The sequence below is a fragment of the Lagopus leucura genome, unplaced genomic scaffold, assembly GCF_019238085.1.
Source record: "Lagopus leucura isolate 7727_CA_CO unplaced genomic scaffold, USGS_WTPT01 Super-Scaffold_100008, whole genome shotgun sequence".
Lineage (NCBI taxonomy): Eukaryota > Metazoa > Chordata > Aves > Galliformes > Phasianidae > Lagopus > Lagopus leucura.
In genome coordinates, this window is record NW_024962265.1 from 25,021,298 (window position 1) to 25,037,286 (window position 15,989).

The 15,989-nt window shown below is 36.3% G+C and overlaps 1 protein-coding gene across 1 annotated transcript; it reads right to left on the bottom strand.

Moving 5' to 3' along the window:
• Nucleotides 1-7,746: 7,746 nt before the first annotated feature.
• On the bottom strand, nucleotides 7,747-9,373 carry LOC122180783 (fork head domain-containing protein FD5-like). The gene has a single exon (XM_042872685.1). It carries the CDS (start codon nucleotides 9,179-9,181, stop codon nucleotides 8,366-8,368), a length of 816 nt encoding a protein of 271 aa, XP_042728619.1. The 5' UTR covers nucleotides 9,182-9,373; the 3' UTR covers nucleotides 7,747-8,365.
• Between the last annotated feature and the right edge of the window lie 6,616 nt (nucleotides 9,374-15,989).

Consider the following 15,989-nt stretch of genomic DNA (forward strand, 5'->3'; position numbering starts at 1 on the left):
AACCCAGTGCTTGATGTTTTATACAGTGATTTCCTCATCTGCAGCTATCAGATGTACATGTAGAGGTTTTAACCGATAGAGCATCCTTTATGACATTATTTTTACTTCTGCTTTTCAAGTTGTATTCTCATTGCCTTTTTTCTTTGATTGTGTCACAGGCTACAGGGATTAAACAGAATTACAGTTTTTAATCTCATCTTTGAGATGATACCACTAACATAATGGGATAATTATCTCCACATGTGTAGCTTCTCTTTCATGAATATTAGGAGCAGCAAAGGCAGAAAACATGCCAGCTATTAATACTGAAGCCTCATTGATTTGCTTTTCACACCAGCTGTACTGACATAAAGTTGTTCAACTCACTGCAAAATTACAAACAATTTAAAAATTATAAGATTGTGTACATTCGTTAATATGCACACATGCTTTTCTGTGCACACACACACACACACACACACGCACTTGTGTATGTGTATACCACAGATGTCTGGGATTGTTTCTATATTAAACAATTTCAATAATTTACTACTCAGATATTTAAAATACATCTTTTTCTGAAAATATACTAATAGTGCAGTTCATGCATAATGTTGCATTCTTAACACTATAAGCACTTCTGGACTATGAAGTTCAGCTTATGTGTGTTTTCTGTAAAAATACCACCATGATCTTTTTCAGAAACTATTACCAAGCAAAATCCATTTCAAAACATCTGCAGGCTTTTCTCAAACTCCTTCTCTAGCTTCTATATTTAGAACCATCTTTGCTTACAATAATTATCCTTTGCCACTTCTTCTAATTCCAACAGTTTAACTTATTGATTGTACAAATAATGATAGACATGAAAATATTATTTGAACGTTGAAAGATGAAGAGGGAAATGATTTAATTTGTGGAATCGATATCTAGGTGGGAAGATTGGATTAGATGCCGCGTTATATTTAATGGTTGGTTATTTACATATTTACATGTGTTACCATATACCATGAACTCTAGAATGTTACTTGTGAAACAGAATTACTAAATAATTCTGAAAGTCTTGAACAGACATCTTTGCAATTTTCATGGAGCTGTTAAAAAGAAGAAAGACAAAATTTTCTTCTGTAGTAGGGTTTTAAATGTCAGCCTATAGAAATATTGCTTTATTTGAGTTGATATCTCGACTTTTTATATTGTGATGGTTTTTGAAGTGTACAGTAACATATACTTGTTATATATTTTGATTTTTAATATGTTTGATTAAAAAGATTGAATCGCATTCTATGATCAAAATTGTGTTCTGAGCACATGTGGTTCAATCTGATTTGCTTACAGTATGAAAATATGTATGTATCTGTCAACAGCAACGCTAGAAGACTGGAATATTGCTCCAAGTAGAATGCCGTAGCACTAATTATTCCCTTCTAGAATTGCTGGGCAATTGGCTTCTGCAAGAGCAAACTGTTCAAATTACATGCTAAATTAGTTTACTTAGGTTAAATTTCAGTCGTTATCACACTGCCATTTCTCATGTCCAAAATTTGGTGTTTCACTGGAGTGGAAGAGGAACCATGCTCTTCTGAACATGAAGGTCTGGGCTTCCCTACGCCAGTATGGGGCTGCTGTGGGAGTCAGAATCTTCAGTCTCATAGTCCTCCATGACATTCAAGATCTGCAGGTTCTGTTACAAGCTGGGTGACCCTCTGTTCCCTTTCTTTCCTAAGCTGTAAAATCAAGTATATATAATCTGATACCTAGAGGTTTCCCTTCTCTTGTGATTGTGACTTTGTTAAGCCTAGTATCTTTAATAAAGCTTTCTCTTACACATATTTGGACAGCATGGAATCATGAAACACTATGCCAGCAGGCAGATAACTGGCTTTTGTCTTACTAATGAAAGTATGGTAGCTGTTCTGGTGCCATTCATTGCTTAAAAAGGCAGATGTCTCCTCCAAAACAAAATTGGTAACTGCCTGTTGATGGGTACCCAACCTAAGTCTGATGCACTTACTCCTCACTATTTTTGACTGTAACTTCAGACTTATTAGATGTTTCTTCCTTGTACTGGGGATGTCCCCATTACTTTTCTACTCTTTCACTTGCAGTGAGGCAGCCATTTGAAAATCCAGTTGGCCAGGCACTTCATCTTGTTTCTGTCTGTTTGAATATTCCTTCTCAGCTCCAGACACACTAGACCTTCAAAGGACTGTGTGTTCATAAACATAGTATAAACCATGCACTGTCTTCAAAGGACCCAAATATGTAAGCTCCGCATACTGAAAGCACAATACCAAATCCAGTGTTAAAACAGCTAAAAATGCTTCAGAAACTGTTGAAAGCTGCAGGAATTTTTTTATTGAAGAGCTGACAGCTCTATCTGGAGACACGATTTAACAGAACTTCCCAGGAGCAAGCTCTTTAACTGAGACTTTGTTTGCTGAGCTATCAGGTTGACTCAAGTCTACTACGTACTGTGCTGAGGAGTCTGTCAGGCAAATAAGAAAACTAGTACGGTATGATTTTGTGGTACAGATACAGTCTGCAAGCATTTCTCTGGTGTGTGGATGCACTTGTCAAGAGTCTGTGCTGAATAAAAGGGTTAAAATTTTGGTTTATGGTACAAAAATTGTATATTTTGACTCATTCTGACATGATCCATTTGGCATGTACATGTAACTTTATGACAAAGACAGAATTACATCTGTATGCAATTATCTCTATTTGACAAATAACACAGATAAGAGATGTTACAATTGCTGCATAGTTGCAACATACACAGGCCAGATAAGAAACCTGGGAAGGTTCTGGTTAAAGGCAAACTTCAAAGAAATTAAAAGTTTTAGGTACATGAAGGCAATTAAGTAACCATGGTTTTGTCCTTTAGTGATGCTGTATATTTCCTGTGTAATTATGATGAGGCATTTTCATAATCTCATTTGAGGTTATACCAATGCTCAAAGGGTTTAAATGTTTTCTTTTTTTTTTTCTCCTCTCACAGTGTCCCAGTCTGACAGAGCCTCATGGATCTGTGTGTACAAGGCTCACCAGGATGGAAGAGATATCTGTGCTTTGCAAATTCCAAAGGGAAGTTGTCTATGAGCTGCAGCAGGTGTGCAAGGAATGTGTAACTGTTGAGTGGGTATAAGTTTCTGTTTTGATGTGTGAGTGGTTTGAGTAGTTAACACTGCTTAGAAACTTATTTTTCGATAAAGCTTTCATTTGTGCTCCTGGCCAGAAGTTATTTTCCATACAAAAGAAGTCAAGACTGAGTCAGCAATTGTGCTGGGCAGCAAATGTGTCAGAAACTAAACTGTACACTAACTGTCTGGATCTTATAGACTTAGTTTACAGAAATTTTAAAATAAATGTTTGTATAATCTGATGAAGGCCAGCTGCAAAGGGAGTATTATTATTTACCTTGATATGATTATAAGGTGTTTTTAGTAAGAGGTACTTGTGTTCAGGCCTAGTTTTCTTACTACTCATCATTAAGACACAATTTATTGAAAGTGTTAGGAAATGAATGGTTCAAACACAATTTCATTAAGTAGAAGTCATATTTTAGTGCAAAAAAAAGAAGAGAGCAATTGGTATTATTTATTTATGAAAGCAAATGTGACCTCCATTCCACCTATTTATATCATACACTGGTATTTCAACTGTGTACTCTTAAAGTAGATCTGCTGTAAAAAGATGACCTGTGCCTTATTTATGAGAAGAACAGAGATAACAGTGGTCCAAATGCTGAGAATTTGATTTTCTGGTATTTTTATCAACCTTGCTAATGCATTTTGGCTGAAAATACTGAAGCTGACAATATGTGATTTTTGGATACGGTGTTAATGTCAGATATTCTGTAATTCAGCATTTGTAACTGTTGTTTTCACTTCTCGGAGTCTTTCACTCCACATGTGCTGCCTCAGACATTCCTGTACAAGTGCGTAATTCATCCATTTAATTTTCATGAACATTTGTTTCTTCTCATTAAATGGTAGTTTCCTGTATCAGAAATTTAATGTCCTCTCTAACTGTAGGGTGATCAAAATTAGAAAATAATCTATTTTTATATGCTAAGCAGATTTGGGATTTTAGAATTCTGGTAAAACACCTAACTTGATTTGTTTCATATTGCTTTTAAATTTTGACTTCAGGTTGTTTGCAAATTAGTACTTTGACATTTTCATCACATAATGACATACTAACCCTACCCCTTCAGCTGTGATGAAAAACGCTATTAAGATTGCAATGACAAGCTTTCACAGGCTAGGGAAAAAAACTGGCATCTTGTCTAAATTGTGCCTTCTTAACTTGGCCTTTACCTTAGTTGAAGGCATTACAATATTGCCTTTCATTATATGAAGAAAGTCTCTTTTCTCTTGCCTGATTTAATATCCAAAGTACATCTCATTGGATGTACTTTGAATTGTGTAACGAAGAAATGCTGGGCTTTGTTGTGGAAGTTGGAAAGTATTTAAAAAGCTGGATTAAATATGATAGGAAGAAAAAGGATGTCTATATTACAGCAGTTGAAGTTTGCCTTGAAGAAAAGCTTTCCTCTTTTCTCTGCTGCAGTATTTCTGGACAAGTTATCAAAATCAAACTTTTCACGGATGGTCACTGATTTCCTTGTGGCAAATGTGCTGAACACAGAGTCAAACACCAGCACACTGGGAGCTGGGCCTTGAGCATGAAAACATGATTTCACAGGCATGAGGTCCACAGCAAGCATGTACATTTGGCCTCAGTCTTTTAGGCTGTGTTTCAAGATGCTCCTCATCACTCAGGGTATTTAAAGTAGGCTGTATTATGACTTTGAAGGATAATAATAAAATAGTGAATAGATGTTGTGTCTGAATATGAGGGGGGAAAAAAAGTTGTTCATTATGAGTAGAATCCTCCTAAACAGGGGTGTGCAGATGGTCTACAAACAAGCAAAAAGTTCAAACACATTGAAAAAAAAAGTAAGGAAGCATACTAACAGCTACATAATCATACTGAGAATATCTAAAATGGGAGTTCCCAGACTATGGTATGTTGGATACTAGTGGTATGAAAACTATTTAAAAGTGATGTTCAAATAAAATATGAACATCTAAGCAGAAAAAAAAGATTCCTCCTGCATGTAAGTTCCTCTGATCACGTTTCTGTAGGAAACTGGGGCATAGATTTGTTTTACATACCACATTTCCACCACTGTCACTAATGCAGTAAAATGAAATTCTCTTTCAAAAACAATCTAATATGGTTAGTCTAGGCTTAAATGATGTCCTGTTAAGCACCAGATCACATCAGCTCAAGCAAATCTCTATGTTATACACTCATTCCCCCATTTCCCTCCTCCAGCTCTGCTTTGTCATAGAAGATGATGTCAACTGGCATTGTGTCCTTCTAAGAATATTGTAAGGTGCACTTCACAGACTTCTATCAAGTGAGCTAATGGAGAGAAAACAGGAGTAACTGATTGTCTCGTGTAATTTTGAAGTAATTTGCTGACAGCTAAGGAATTGAGTATTACATTCCATCCCAGGCATTTTAGTACATGAACTTGTAGGCAAAGAGTTTTTGCCTGCTATTCCTTAAACACATCCCAGATTTTCTTATTCTTAGTTTTTAATTTCATCTGATATTAATTGCCTGGCATTCACAGTTTGTATTCTTCAAACATCTCAGAGCTCCTGCCTCCTCGATCAGCAAGTCTGGTCTCCTTTTTCTACCCCAGTTACCACCTTCCTTTACTCCATCCTGTCTTCCTATGTGGCCAAGGGCCCAAGTCATTATCCAGGTCTCATGTTTTGTTCAGATACTCGGGCTGCTCATGACTTTATCGCAGCAGACTCTTTAGAGCTTTATCACTCAAATCCACCTTTTCAGTGAGCAAATGGAATCACTGAATCATAGAATCATATTGAAAGGGACCTTTAAAGGTCATCCAGTCCAACACCCCTGCAAGGAACAGGAACATGCATGGCTAGATCAGGTTGCCAAGGACCTGATCCAGCCTTGCCTTGAAAGTCTCCAAGGAAAGGGCATCCTCCACTTCTCTGGGTAACCTGTTCCAGTGCCTCATCTACCCCCCTGTAAAAGACTTTTTCCTTATATCCAACCTAAATCTGCCTTCCCTGAGCTTGAATCCACTTCCCCTTTTTCTGTCACCGCAGCCCCTGGTAAAGAGTCTGTCCTCTTCTTTCCTGAAGCTCCCCTTTTACATATTGAAAGGCCTCTATCAGGTCACCTCAGAGCTTTCTCTTCTCCAGGCTCAACAGCTGCAGCTCTCTCAGCCTGTCCTCATAGGAGAGGTATTCCATCACTTGGATCATTTTGCGGCCCTCCTCTGGACATGCTCCAATAGGACTATGTTTCTCCTGTACTGAGGACTCCCATCTGCGCTCAGTGCTCCAGGTGAGGCCCCACCAGAATGGAGTGGAGGGGCAGGATCACTTTCCTCAACATGCTGGCCACAATATTTCAAAGCAGGTTTTTCTGAAAGTTTGATAAGTATGGTAAAATGTTTAGCAATTGAAAATAAAATATACATCCATAAAGTCATAAGTACTCTTAATCAAATAGTGAACATGCACAGAGTGTAGGATAAATCCTTTCAACAGTTATTTCAAGCAGCCTTAAGTGTAAAACTAATTTTCTATACTTTAAATATCAAGCTTAATAAAATAATTCTATTACAATAAGGTTACTAGATAGATATTTACATTTAATAAACGTATTTGAATACTTAGTATCATCATATACTCTATAAATATGTAAGCACTTATGTCAATACATATGATAATGTAAACTGAAAGCATAGGTACAAGCTTAAGCAATTTTGCGTAGGTAACATTAACTAAAGAGTGAAAATTTCTTAAATTGAATATGCCCAAATAATGGGTAAACCAGAAATTAGTCATGCTGTCATTAACTAATCAATTAAAATGTTGCTGTACATTCAAGAACCAGGCTTGAACTTAAAAACATATTAAAAATAATGCATTTCTATTTCACTTGATATAGTTATTCATCTGGAAATTTATTCAAACAGGAGCAAGTATACATTTAATTGATAAAGATATATAAATGTACAGTGATCTTTGGATCAATACGCCAGAATTAATAGTAGAAAGTAAGTTCTAACCAATGTATACAACTAAATGAATAGAAGTATAACTCATTTAGTATTTCCAATAGTGTAGTAAACAACAAGTAGCATTTTAATGACTTCCACAGCTGACAAAGGAAAAATGTATTAATTCTTCTCATTTTACATGCCACAGCTGCTCCTAAAGTAATGCTTCCTATTTTATTATGCTGGCCCACGATGTCAGAGGTGACTGTTGATGGTATGGCAGTAGAGTCTGAACCTTCCCAACAATATTCCTTTACATGTTGTTGTGTGATAGATGGCAGAAAAAGGGCAGTCTGGCAGAATGGCATCTGATGTGGAAGTGTATATGGAGCAAAGATGTGTCATTGAATTCTTCCATGCAGAAAAAATTGCATCCCTTGACAAGCATTGATGCTTTCTCAATATTTATGGACACCAAACAATGAGTGTGAGAACAGTGAGGCTGTGGTTGATGCTTTTAATCAGTGACAACGATGTGAAAGACAAACCATAATCCGGACGGCCATGCATATTTTTATGAGTGTAGCATGCAGACTCTGTTCATCGATGGCAAAAGTGCATAGACAGTGGTGATGACTATGCTGAAAAACAGTGTTTTGTAGCTGAGATTTTGCTCTATCAAATAGTGTTGTTGTGCTCTTTCTATATGTTGTGATTTCCATAGAAAAAAATAGGAGGCATTACCTTCAGAGCAATCTACATAATATAAATATAATTGTATAAATGGGTGTACATGTTTGAGCATATAGTTATGCATTCACAAATATACATATTAATTTAAAAATTGTGCTGTAGTGTATTACAATGGCAATGATTAATAAGGGATAATTTTAAAATAATTTTATTGGGCAATCAGTGCTAATAGAGAATCACAGAATCACAGAATGGTTAAGGCTGGAAGAGACCTCTGGAGGCCATCTGATCCAACCCCCCTGCTCAAGCAGGGTCACCTAGAGCAGACTGCCCAGTGAAATCCAGTCATATTTCATAATCAATGCACTGCTATTGTTCAGTAGAATTATTTTTTAAAAAATTCATTGTAGTCAGTTAAAAACTAATACTCTTAGTAACAATCATTGGCAATCACTGGCTTACATGAGTAAGAGAGTTCTTTTGCTGTCTTTAAACACAACATAAACATTAAAAATTGTAAAATATATACTAATATATTGTATGTTGATAGGGTCCCAAGCAGAGATGCCTGTGAAGCCACTGCACTTCAAGTACTATCTAGTACTTACAGATATGTCTGAATGCTTAACTTCATTGCTGCTTCTGAGGAGAGAAAAACAAGGAATTAGGCAATGTCTGCTGAATATTTAGGAAAATATTCTGATGCATAGCTGAAGTAGCAGGAAATCTGTAAAACCAGTCCATAGAAATTCTCTGTGGTTTATTAGGCTGTAGCAGAGGTAAAAACTTCCCTGTGATTAAATCGCTGTTTGCATTCCACTTTTGGTATTCATGCATAAACTGCAGTCTGTCAGCATGGAGCATTTTCCACAGAGGATCTTGAAAATAATGTGTTTGGTAAAATACACCTGGTGCTGGGTAGGAGAGATAGTGTCCCCATGGCATGAAATAATTCATAGCAAGGGAACTCTCTAACTCCTTCTGACGTCCTCGCTTTCGTGCCCGTCGGTGTTGCCTGAAGTCCCCCTGAACAAAGTCATTTAAGTTTGATGGGTGGATACTCCAGTAGTTCCCCTTGCCATCCTCACATCTTCCCACCTTGATGAAACAGTCATTTAGTGAAAGGTTGTGCCGCACACTGTTTCTCCAGCCTCGACCTTTGTTCCGGTAGAAAGGAAAATTGTCTTCAATATATTTGTAGATAGCAGCTAAATTCAGTTTATTTGCAGGGGAAGAAAGAATTGCCTTTGCAATTAAGGCTATGTAAGATAGGGGTGGTTTTTCCAGAAATTTTCCTTCATCCACAGGTACAGAAAGACCACTTTTGGTGCTTGTATGTGAGCTGGGAATCTGGGCTGGAATCCCGTGAACCAGATTTCCATCTTCTCCTGCTATAGTAAGGATGGCTGGACTTCCTTCATTGTTTTCAGAATAGTCTTCAGTCATTATAGCAGCATGAAGTCTAGCATTTATTTTAAGTGTCCTGATATTTTACTGTAAGTATTCAGTTGAATAATTGGTTCATTGAATGTAAGCAGCAGGAGAAAAGGAAGCAGGACTTTAAATATGCTGCTATCGTGCACATAGATTCCTATTTTATACTCTGTTAAGTCAACATTCTTAACAATGAAAACTGAACTGCCAATGTTTACAAAAGTCAAGGAGAGAATCGTAGTTGAATGAAAAAAATATAAAATAATTATACTATGTTAAGTATGAAGATAAACAGACCGTGACGTTAGCCTTTTACTTCATTATAATCTGAGAAAACACCCTTCAGTGTTCCCCATTGAAATGTAATGATTAATGAAAAAATGACTGCGGCTTGATAGCGTTGTGAAAGGATTAGACCCTTCACTGATAGGCAGAACAAATTGAAATCAACATGTTGGTTCCTGTGTTCTACACCTAGTCAAGCATGTTGTATTTAGTACAACAAACATTTGTTTTACGCTCTAAAAGAAAGTACTGTATGACACTTGCTATCAAATTTGGTAGCTGCAGGATACCTACTCTTGATGAAACTGAATTAAATTAAATTAAAGCACAAAAAAAACATGTAACTCTCCAGTCCCAGTTGTGCAACTTGTTTTCAAGCTGAGTATGCATGTGATCCGTCTTTCTGACCCAAGAAACCACTTGAGGGAGCAAGTAGCACTCAAAGTGAGTGAGTGCTGTGCACTGGGACCCCAGTGCATGAACTACCACTTGAACTTTGACACAGCCCTCAGAGTCCTGAGTTCTGATGCTAGTAAGGACAAGACAATCATCTCATGTAATTAGTCAAGAAAACTGATTAAGTATGCTTAAATATCTTCTAAAGTAAAACAAAACAAAGTGGAAGAAGCTTTGAAAGAAAACCTTGCTTCTCAGAATTATTATTCTCTTTGGTTATTGGATTGTCTTCTTTTGGGTCACTTCTGATGTTCCAAATGCATATTCCCAAATGAGATCATCATTTCAAGGCATTAATAACAGCTTCAAGGGATTCAATCTTACAAGGCTGAAGTTGATATTGTTCATGCTTTGCTGGCTTCCAAAAATAACTCTTGGTGGTTTCTTTCAAGTGTGAATTCTAGCAAAGAACAGAGACAGAGGGCCTAGACTACCCAGTAAACTGATCTCTTTCTCTTTGAGCTTGGAATTTACATCTTAGTTGATCACCTTGATTGGACACTTGCAACCATTTCTCAGACTCTAAAATCCTCTAGTTTCTGGTTCAGTTGTTAGCCATTATCTTTTTAGATCAGGAAACAAGACTCATAATGTAATGCCATCGTCCATACTGTTCCTAGTTATTACTTCTTTTGAAGACATTCATTTGACCTGTCCTATCCCTACTAGAAAATTCCTTCCTGGCACATCCACAAGTTGCAACCATCTTTCCATCATACTGGTGGCTTTTCACAGCCTTCTGTTGACTTATTTATCAGTTTTGTTCTCCTTCTCTCTTACTTTTAGCAAAAGAATTGTGATACGATGGCAGAAACTGTTGAGATTATCTCCGAAGAGTGTGACCTGGCACTTTAGATTGTCTATTACAGATCACCATGTTTCTGTTACTGCATCCAAAAGTCAGCCAGGTATGAATGGGTTTCTACAATAATAACATCAAAAGTTTGATTTCACCGGATTCAGTGCAGGTTATATGGTTATTTCTGGTGAGATATGTGTTTTTATGGAACAACTGCAGACTGGAGAACAAATGCCTCACTTTGACAGGGACTATATATTCCTTCCTTTGTTTCCAACAAAGAAGCACAGAAACAAGCACATGTTCTGCTACTTTAGTACCCACTTTTTAACTGTAGAGAATTTTAGACAGGACTTTGAGTATCTGCAAGTACCTAAATTAAATAAAGAATAAGGAAAAGCCATCTTATTGAGGTTTTCAATCTTAAGGGCAGGCTTTCAGAAACTGAAGAAACTGAGGTTATCAAAGGGAGCCAAACTGAAGAGATCAGGAATTTAAGCACAGTAAAGACTCAAAAATCAAAAGCACAGAAGTTGAACTCAAATCCTAAGCAAGAAGAAATGTGTAGAAAAGGGCTCCATACCTGAGCAGATGAATAATCCTGTCAGCAAATGATACAAGGAAAGAAAGATGTTAAGGAGAATGAAAGATAAAAAGATGAACAAAAGAGAAATATTCTGAGGAGCTAAAACCCCTGATCTCCAATGTAAAGATTTTCAGGCATGCCCACAAAGAAAATATACACCCCATATTTCTGAGCATCTTGTTTGTTTCTCCTTGCTCCATGTTATTTCTGGAAATGATTTTGTTTTCCTTTGAGTCCAATATTTAGAAATGAAAGAGTGAAAAACTCCCCAAGTTTCTTGTACAAAATGTAAGGCAAATTCCCTGTTTTATGCTTATTCTTTGTGGGAGTTTTCTTGTCACTGCCTGAAAAGTCTGCAAACCTTTGACATGAAAGTGGTAACTACTCTCACTTAGTCAATGTCCAATTTTATCTGAAAAGAAGAAATAGATGCAGAGAAAGTATACTGTCTATTCTTCCTATAGAGATTTTCTCTCTCCTTGGGAAGCAGATTCTTCTTCAAAAAAAGCTTATATAACTTATTAAAGGAGCATTTTTTAACTATATTTTTATATCATTGGTAAAATATTGGTTTCTCGGAATCCTGGGATTTCCCACAAGAAAGCATCAAAAAATAAAAGGATAGATTTATCAACTGGATGTGTGAAACTCTTTTCATTTTGATTTATAATAAATTAAATGTACTTGAAGAGATGAACCTGGAAACTGGAGTATCTGGGAATTCTGGTATAGTAGTCTATTCTGAATTTTCACTGTGTTGAGAATGTCTTGATTATCTTTTCCTCTGCCACTGTTTTCCTCTCTATCATCAGTTAAGATTTAAAGAGAGTTAAAGTGTTTTGTCAGTTGCTTAGCTGACAAAATCCCCTTAGGATAATACTAATGTTCATATTTAAAAAATATATTTACAAAAACTGCAATTTTTCTACTTCTCTCTGCAAAAAAAAAAAAGAAAGCACAAATGCTGAAGAGTGAGCTGGCTTCCACTTTGGATCACATATTAACAAAGTAAATTACCAGTTGTACATAGGACAAAGTATTTTAAAAAGTACTTGAGTCATATAATCTGTAACAAAGATCAGAAAACAACCGAGGCAGCTTTTCTCCTCACTCAGCCTTAATTATTGATATTTAGCTTCACTCGTGAAATTTCGACAAAACAACTTGCTTAAGTTAAATGCTGTTCTTACTCCCATAGCACTATACATTTTGAGAATGAATTGCTGTTTCAAAATCTGTCTCAATATTTGCCAGCAGTGTTTTTGTTTGTTTGTTTGTTTGTTTGTTTTTGTGGGGTTTTCTTTTTCTTTTTTTTCCTAAAGGATTTAACCTTATTTCTTCTGCCTCTTGTTCAGCATTTTTGACCATTCAGCAGTCAAATGGAATAGAGTTTTCTGCAAGGGAAAACTATTTTTATGCTTTATCCTAATAGATTTATTAAATAGCAGTGAAGTAAGTAATACATCTCATACTCTCAGCTGAAGAAATGCAGTTTTCTGGGGCATTAGGGAATGCCCCAGCCAAGTGGAACCAGATTTTATACTACTCTTTAGTCTGTGCTTAAGATGTAGTTGTTTTTCAATTGACACAGAAAGGTATATTACATTCCAGATAGGGCTAAGAAAGATCATCTGGCCAGTGGTAACGATAAATATGCCAAAAACATAGGCAGGTGCAAGCTGTTTTTAATTAAAGTTCTATTTGGCTATTGCTTTTGGTGTTCTGCTGTGTGTTTGATTATGTCTAAGCCTGCTGTCTCCATAACATCCTCCTCTGTAATGTTTACTATGCTGTTCACTAAAGAAGCAACCCACAGATGCCATCTTATTTTCTGCACATTCTTACTGTATTCTACCTCCTATTTCCATTGCTAATTAAGCAGCATTCAAGAACATCTGTAAAACACGTGCTTTGATTCAACATTTGAATTTAGTATGTGCAAAAAAGGTAAGGAAGATGAGGATTCAGAAAGTAATTGATTAAGGAAATTACCCCTTAAAGAAATTCTTAAATTACCTATTGCTGATAGAATCCAAAAGGAAATTCTTATTCTGTCATCTGACTTAGGTATTTTGGACACCACATAGCAAGGTGCAGAGAAAAAGCAAGATATTTTCATTTATTTTTTGTACTGCATTTTTCATAGCAATAATTTTACAGTGTTAATGCAATTCTTACTTGCACAATAATACTTGCTTTGGTGTACCTTTCTATATCCATCTGGTTAAATACTTACTGAGACCCTCGTGAAAAGTCTAACATGGAATAAACTTTCCAGGCAAGCTCTAGGTCAGGTGGAGGAACAGTTTTAGTCTCTACCCCACTGAAGGTTAGGCTTGTTGATTGAAAATCACGTTCCAACGAAATGTGATTTTCCTCTGTTCTCAGCTGTTTCTTGACGTCCATCTTTGTAACCAATGACATTTCTTTCTTGTACAAATATCCTTCTTTTGTTTTTTATTTCTTATTCAATGTTTTTTTTCCATTTTTTTTTTTTTTTAAACTGACCAGCGTACATGCTGTTTCTCTCACTAAATAATGGAACAAGAGTGAAAATTTGGTACTCAGTGATACCCCTTAGGCTAAACTGATAAATAACCCTTTGTTTCCCAGTTCCCATGTTCCTTTTCTTTCAGGTTCCTTTACTTTCATGGCATGACAGTTACGTATGCACAGGCTTGTCTGAGCTGATTAAAGTCACTGTTATTTCTTGTTTGTAGAAGTGTCCATGAAACAGAAATAAAAGTAACCATTAGGGTAATAATATCATAAATAAGTTCTCCTTGATTGTGTAATTGCTACTGTAGTATTTTCTTAGAGAAACAGAACTGCCATTAAAGCAAGAAGCCTCATTTCCCAAAGAGCACTTAATTTGCAAGATGCTAAACCAAAATGTGCATACAGCAGGTCCGCTGTGGCTGTGTGTCATTCCCTTCCTAGGCCCTCAAGAATACATGGCTGGATAACATTACTGTCTTTAAACAAGAAATTTGCACTGTTAGCCCTTGCTGAAAAATTCAGCATTGTAAAGTACAGTTTTAAAACCATTTAAATCCCAAAGGCTGTGCTAGGAGTTCTGTAGCTTATGTTAGAAAGTGATTTTATGCTCCTTATGTGGTATTTTTTCAAATTACGGTAATGGTAGTGAAGTATGGATGTTTTATAAACATTTTCCTATTTGAAAGGCTGACCAAACTGGGTCTGTTCAGCCTTGAGAAAATAAAACTCAGAGGGGATCTGATTAATGTTTATAAGTATCTTAAGTGTGGAAGTCAAAGGAATGTGGGCAACCTCTTTTCAGTGGTGTGTGAGAACAGGACAAGGAGAAAGAGCCATAAACTGGACTGGAAGTTCCACACCAATATGTGAAGGAACTTGTTCACAGTGAGGGTGACATAGCACTGGAACAGGCTGCCCAGGGGGGTTGTGGATTCTCCTTCTCTGGAGATATTAAAGACTTACCATGGGACAGCTGTTAAGAGGTTAAGGTGGAGAAGCATGAAAGACTTGGAGATGTTCACATGGTGGAGGAGGCAAATTACTTGTAACAACAGGAGAAAGGATTCAAGAGAGATCAGAAGACCCAAGTCATTTGAAAGTGTGAAGAGATCTGTGATGATGCCACTAATGACATCAGTTTCCGACATGGCTAAATCAAAGCAAGCCCTGTCATATTTATTAGCTTGTACTGCACAATTAGATTATAGCATTGATTTAACCTTTGAGAGAGACACAAGAAAAACAGGTTAAGTAATATGAATCAAAAATATGACATTTTGGTTTCATGATCTTTGTCCCATGAACATTGCATTTTTCCACGCATGGAATACCATGAAATTGTGAAACAAATTCTAACTGATTAAGTTGATTGAGAAATCATTTCATTTAATGTTATGGGAAGATAACCTGCACAAAGGCTGAGAAAAATTAAACGGCAAAATGTGTTTCTTCCTCCTGTTTATAGCCGTGTGACACACGGTTTGAGTTTCAGGGTTGGCTGCACAAGTTAATTCTATGACTTGATTTTGTTTTCATTTGGTTGGATGGTACTCAATGCAGTAATAATTTTGTAATATAATTAGTGGCAAATTCAGTCCTATTTACAGTAGTGTATTACAAATTCATCTCTAGGATGCTTACTTCAGTGTTTTACAGCATTCATAGTCCGTTTAAGTTGTGATGGCTGATCCTTAGCTAGAAAAAGGTGGCATAGTTCTAGGATCTGGCTCACTGGGTTATCGTGGTATAATGCCAGGGGAGAATGTGGCATTACACTTTTGTATCTTAAAGAATCACAAAAATTGTCCTTGAAAATACATATGGAAATAATTTAAAATATAGCAATGACTTGCCCAATACATTCTCATCAAAGATTAATAGTTCTTCATTTGTGGAATATGATGAATTTGTTGTGCCACATAAGTTGTTCATCTAAAGATAGCTCCACTTGTTTAGCTAGATTTTAAAGATTATTTTTCTTCACAGCACACAGAGCCACACAAAATAGGGAATGCAGCATTAGAAATGTTTAATTGAAATTATAACATCAAATACTATCAGATTAAAAACAAGCCAACATAGCTGACACACCACAGCATCTATTAATAGGTCTGAGTCCCTCTTGCAATGTCAACTGTAACATTAATCCTTGTTTTAGATCACAGCGTCTCAAATATCAGCTGCTACTAGTTGTA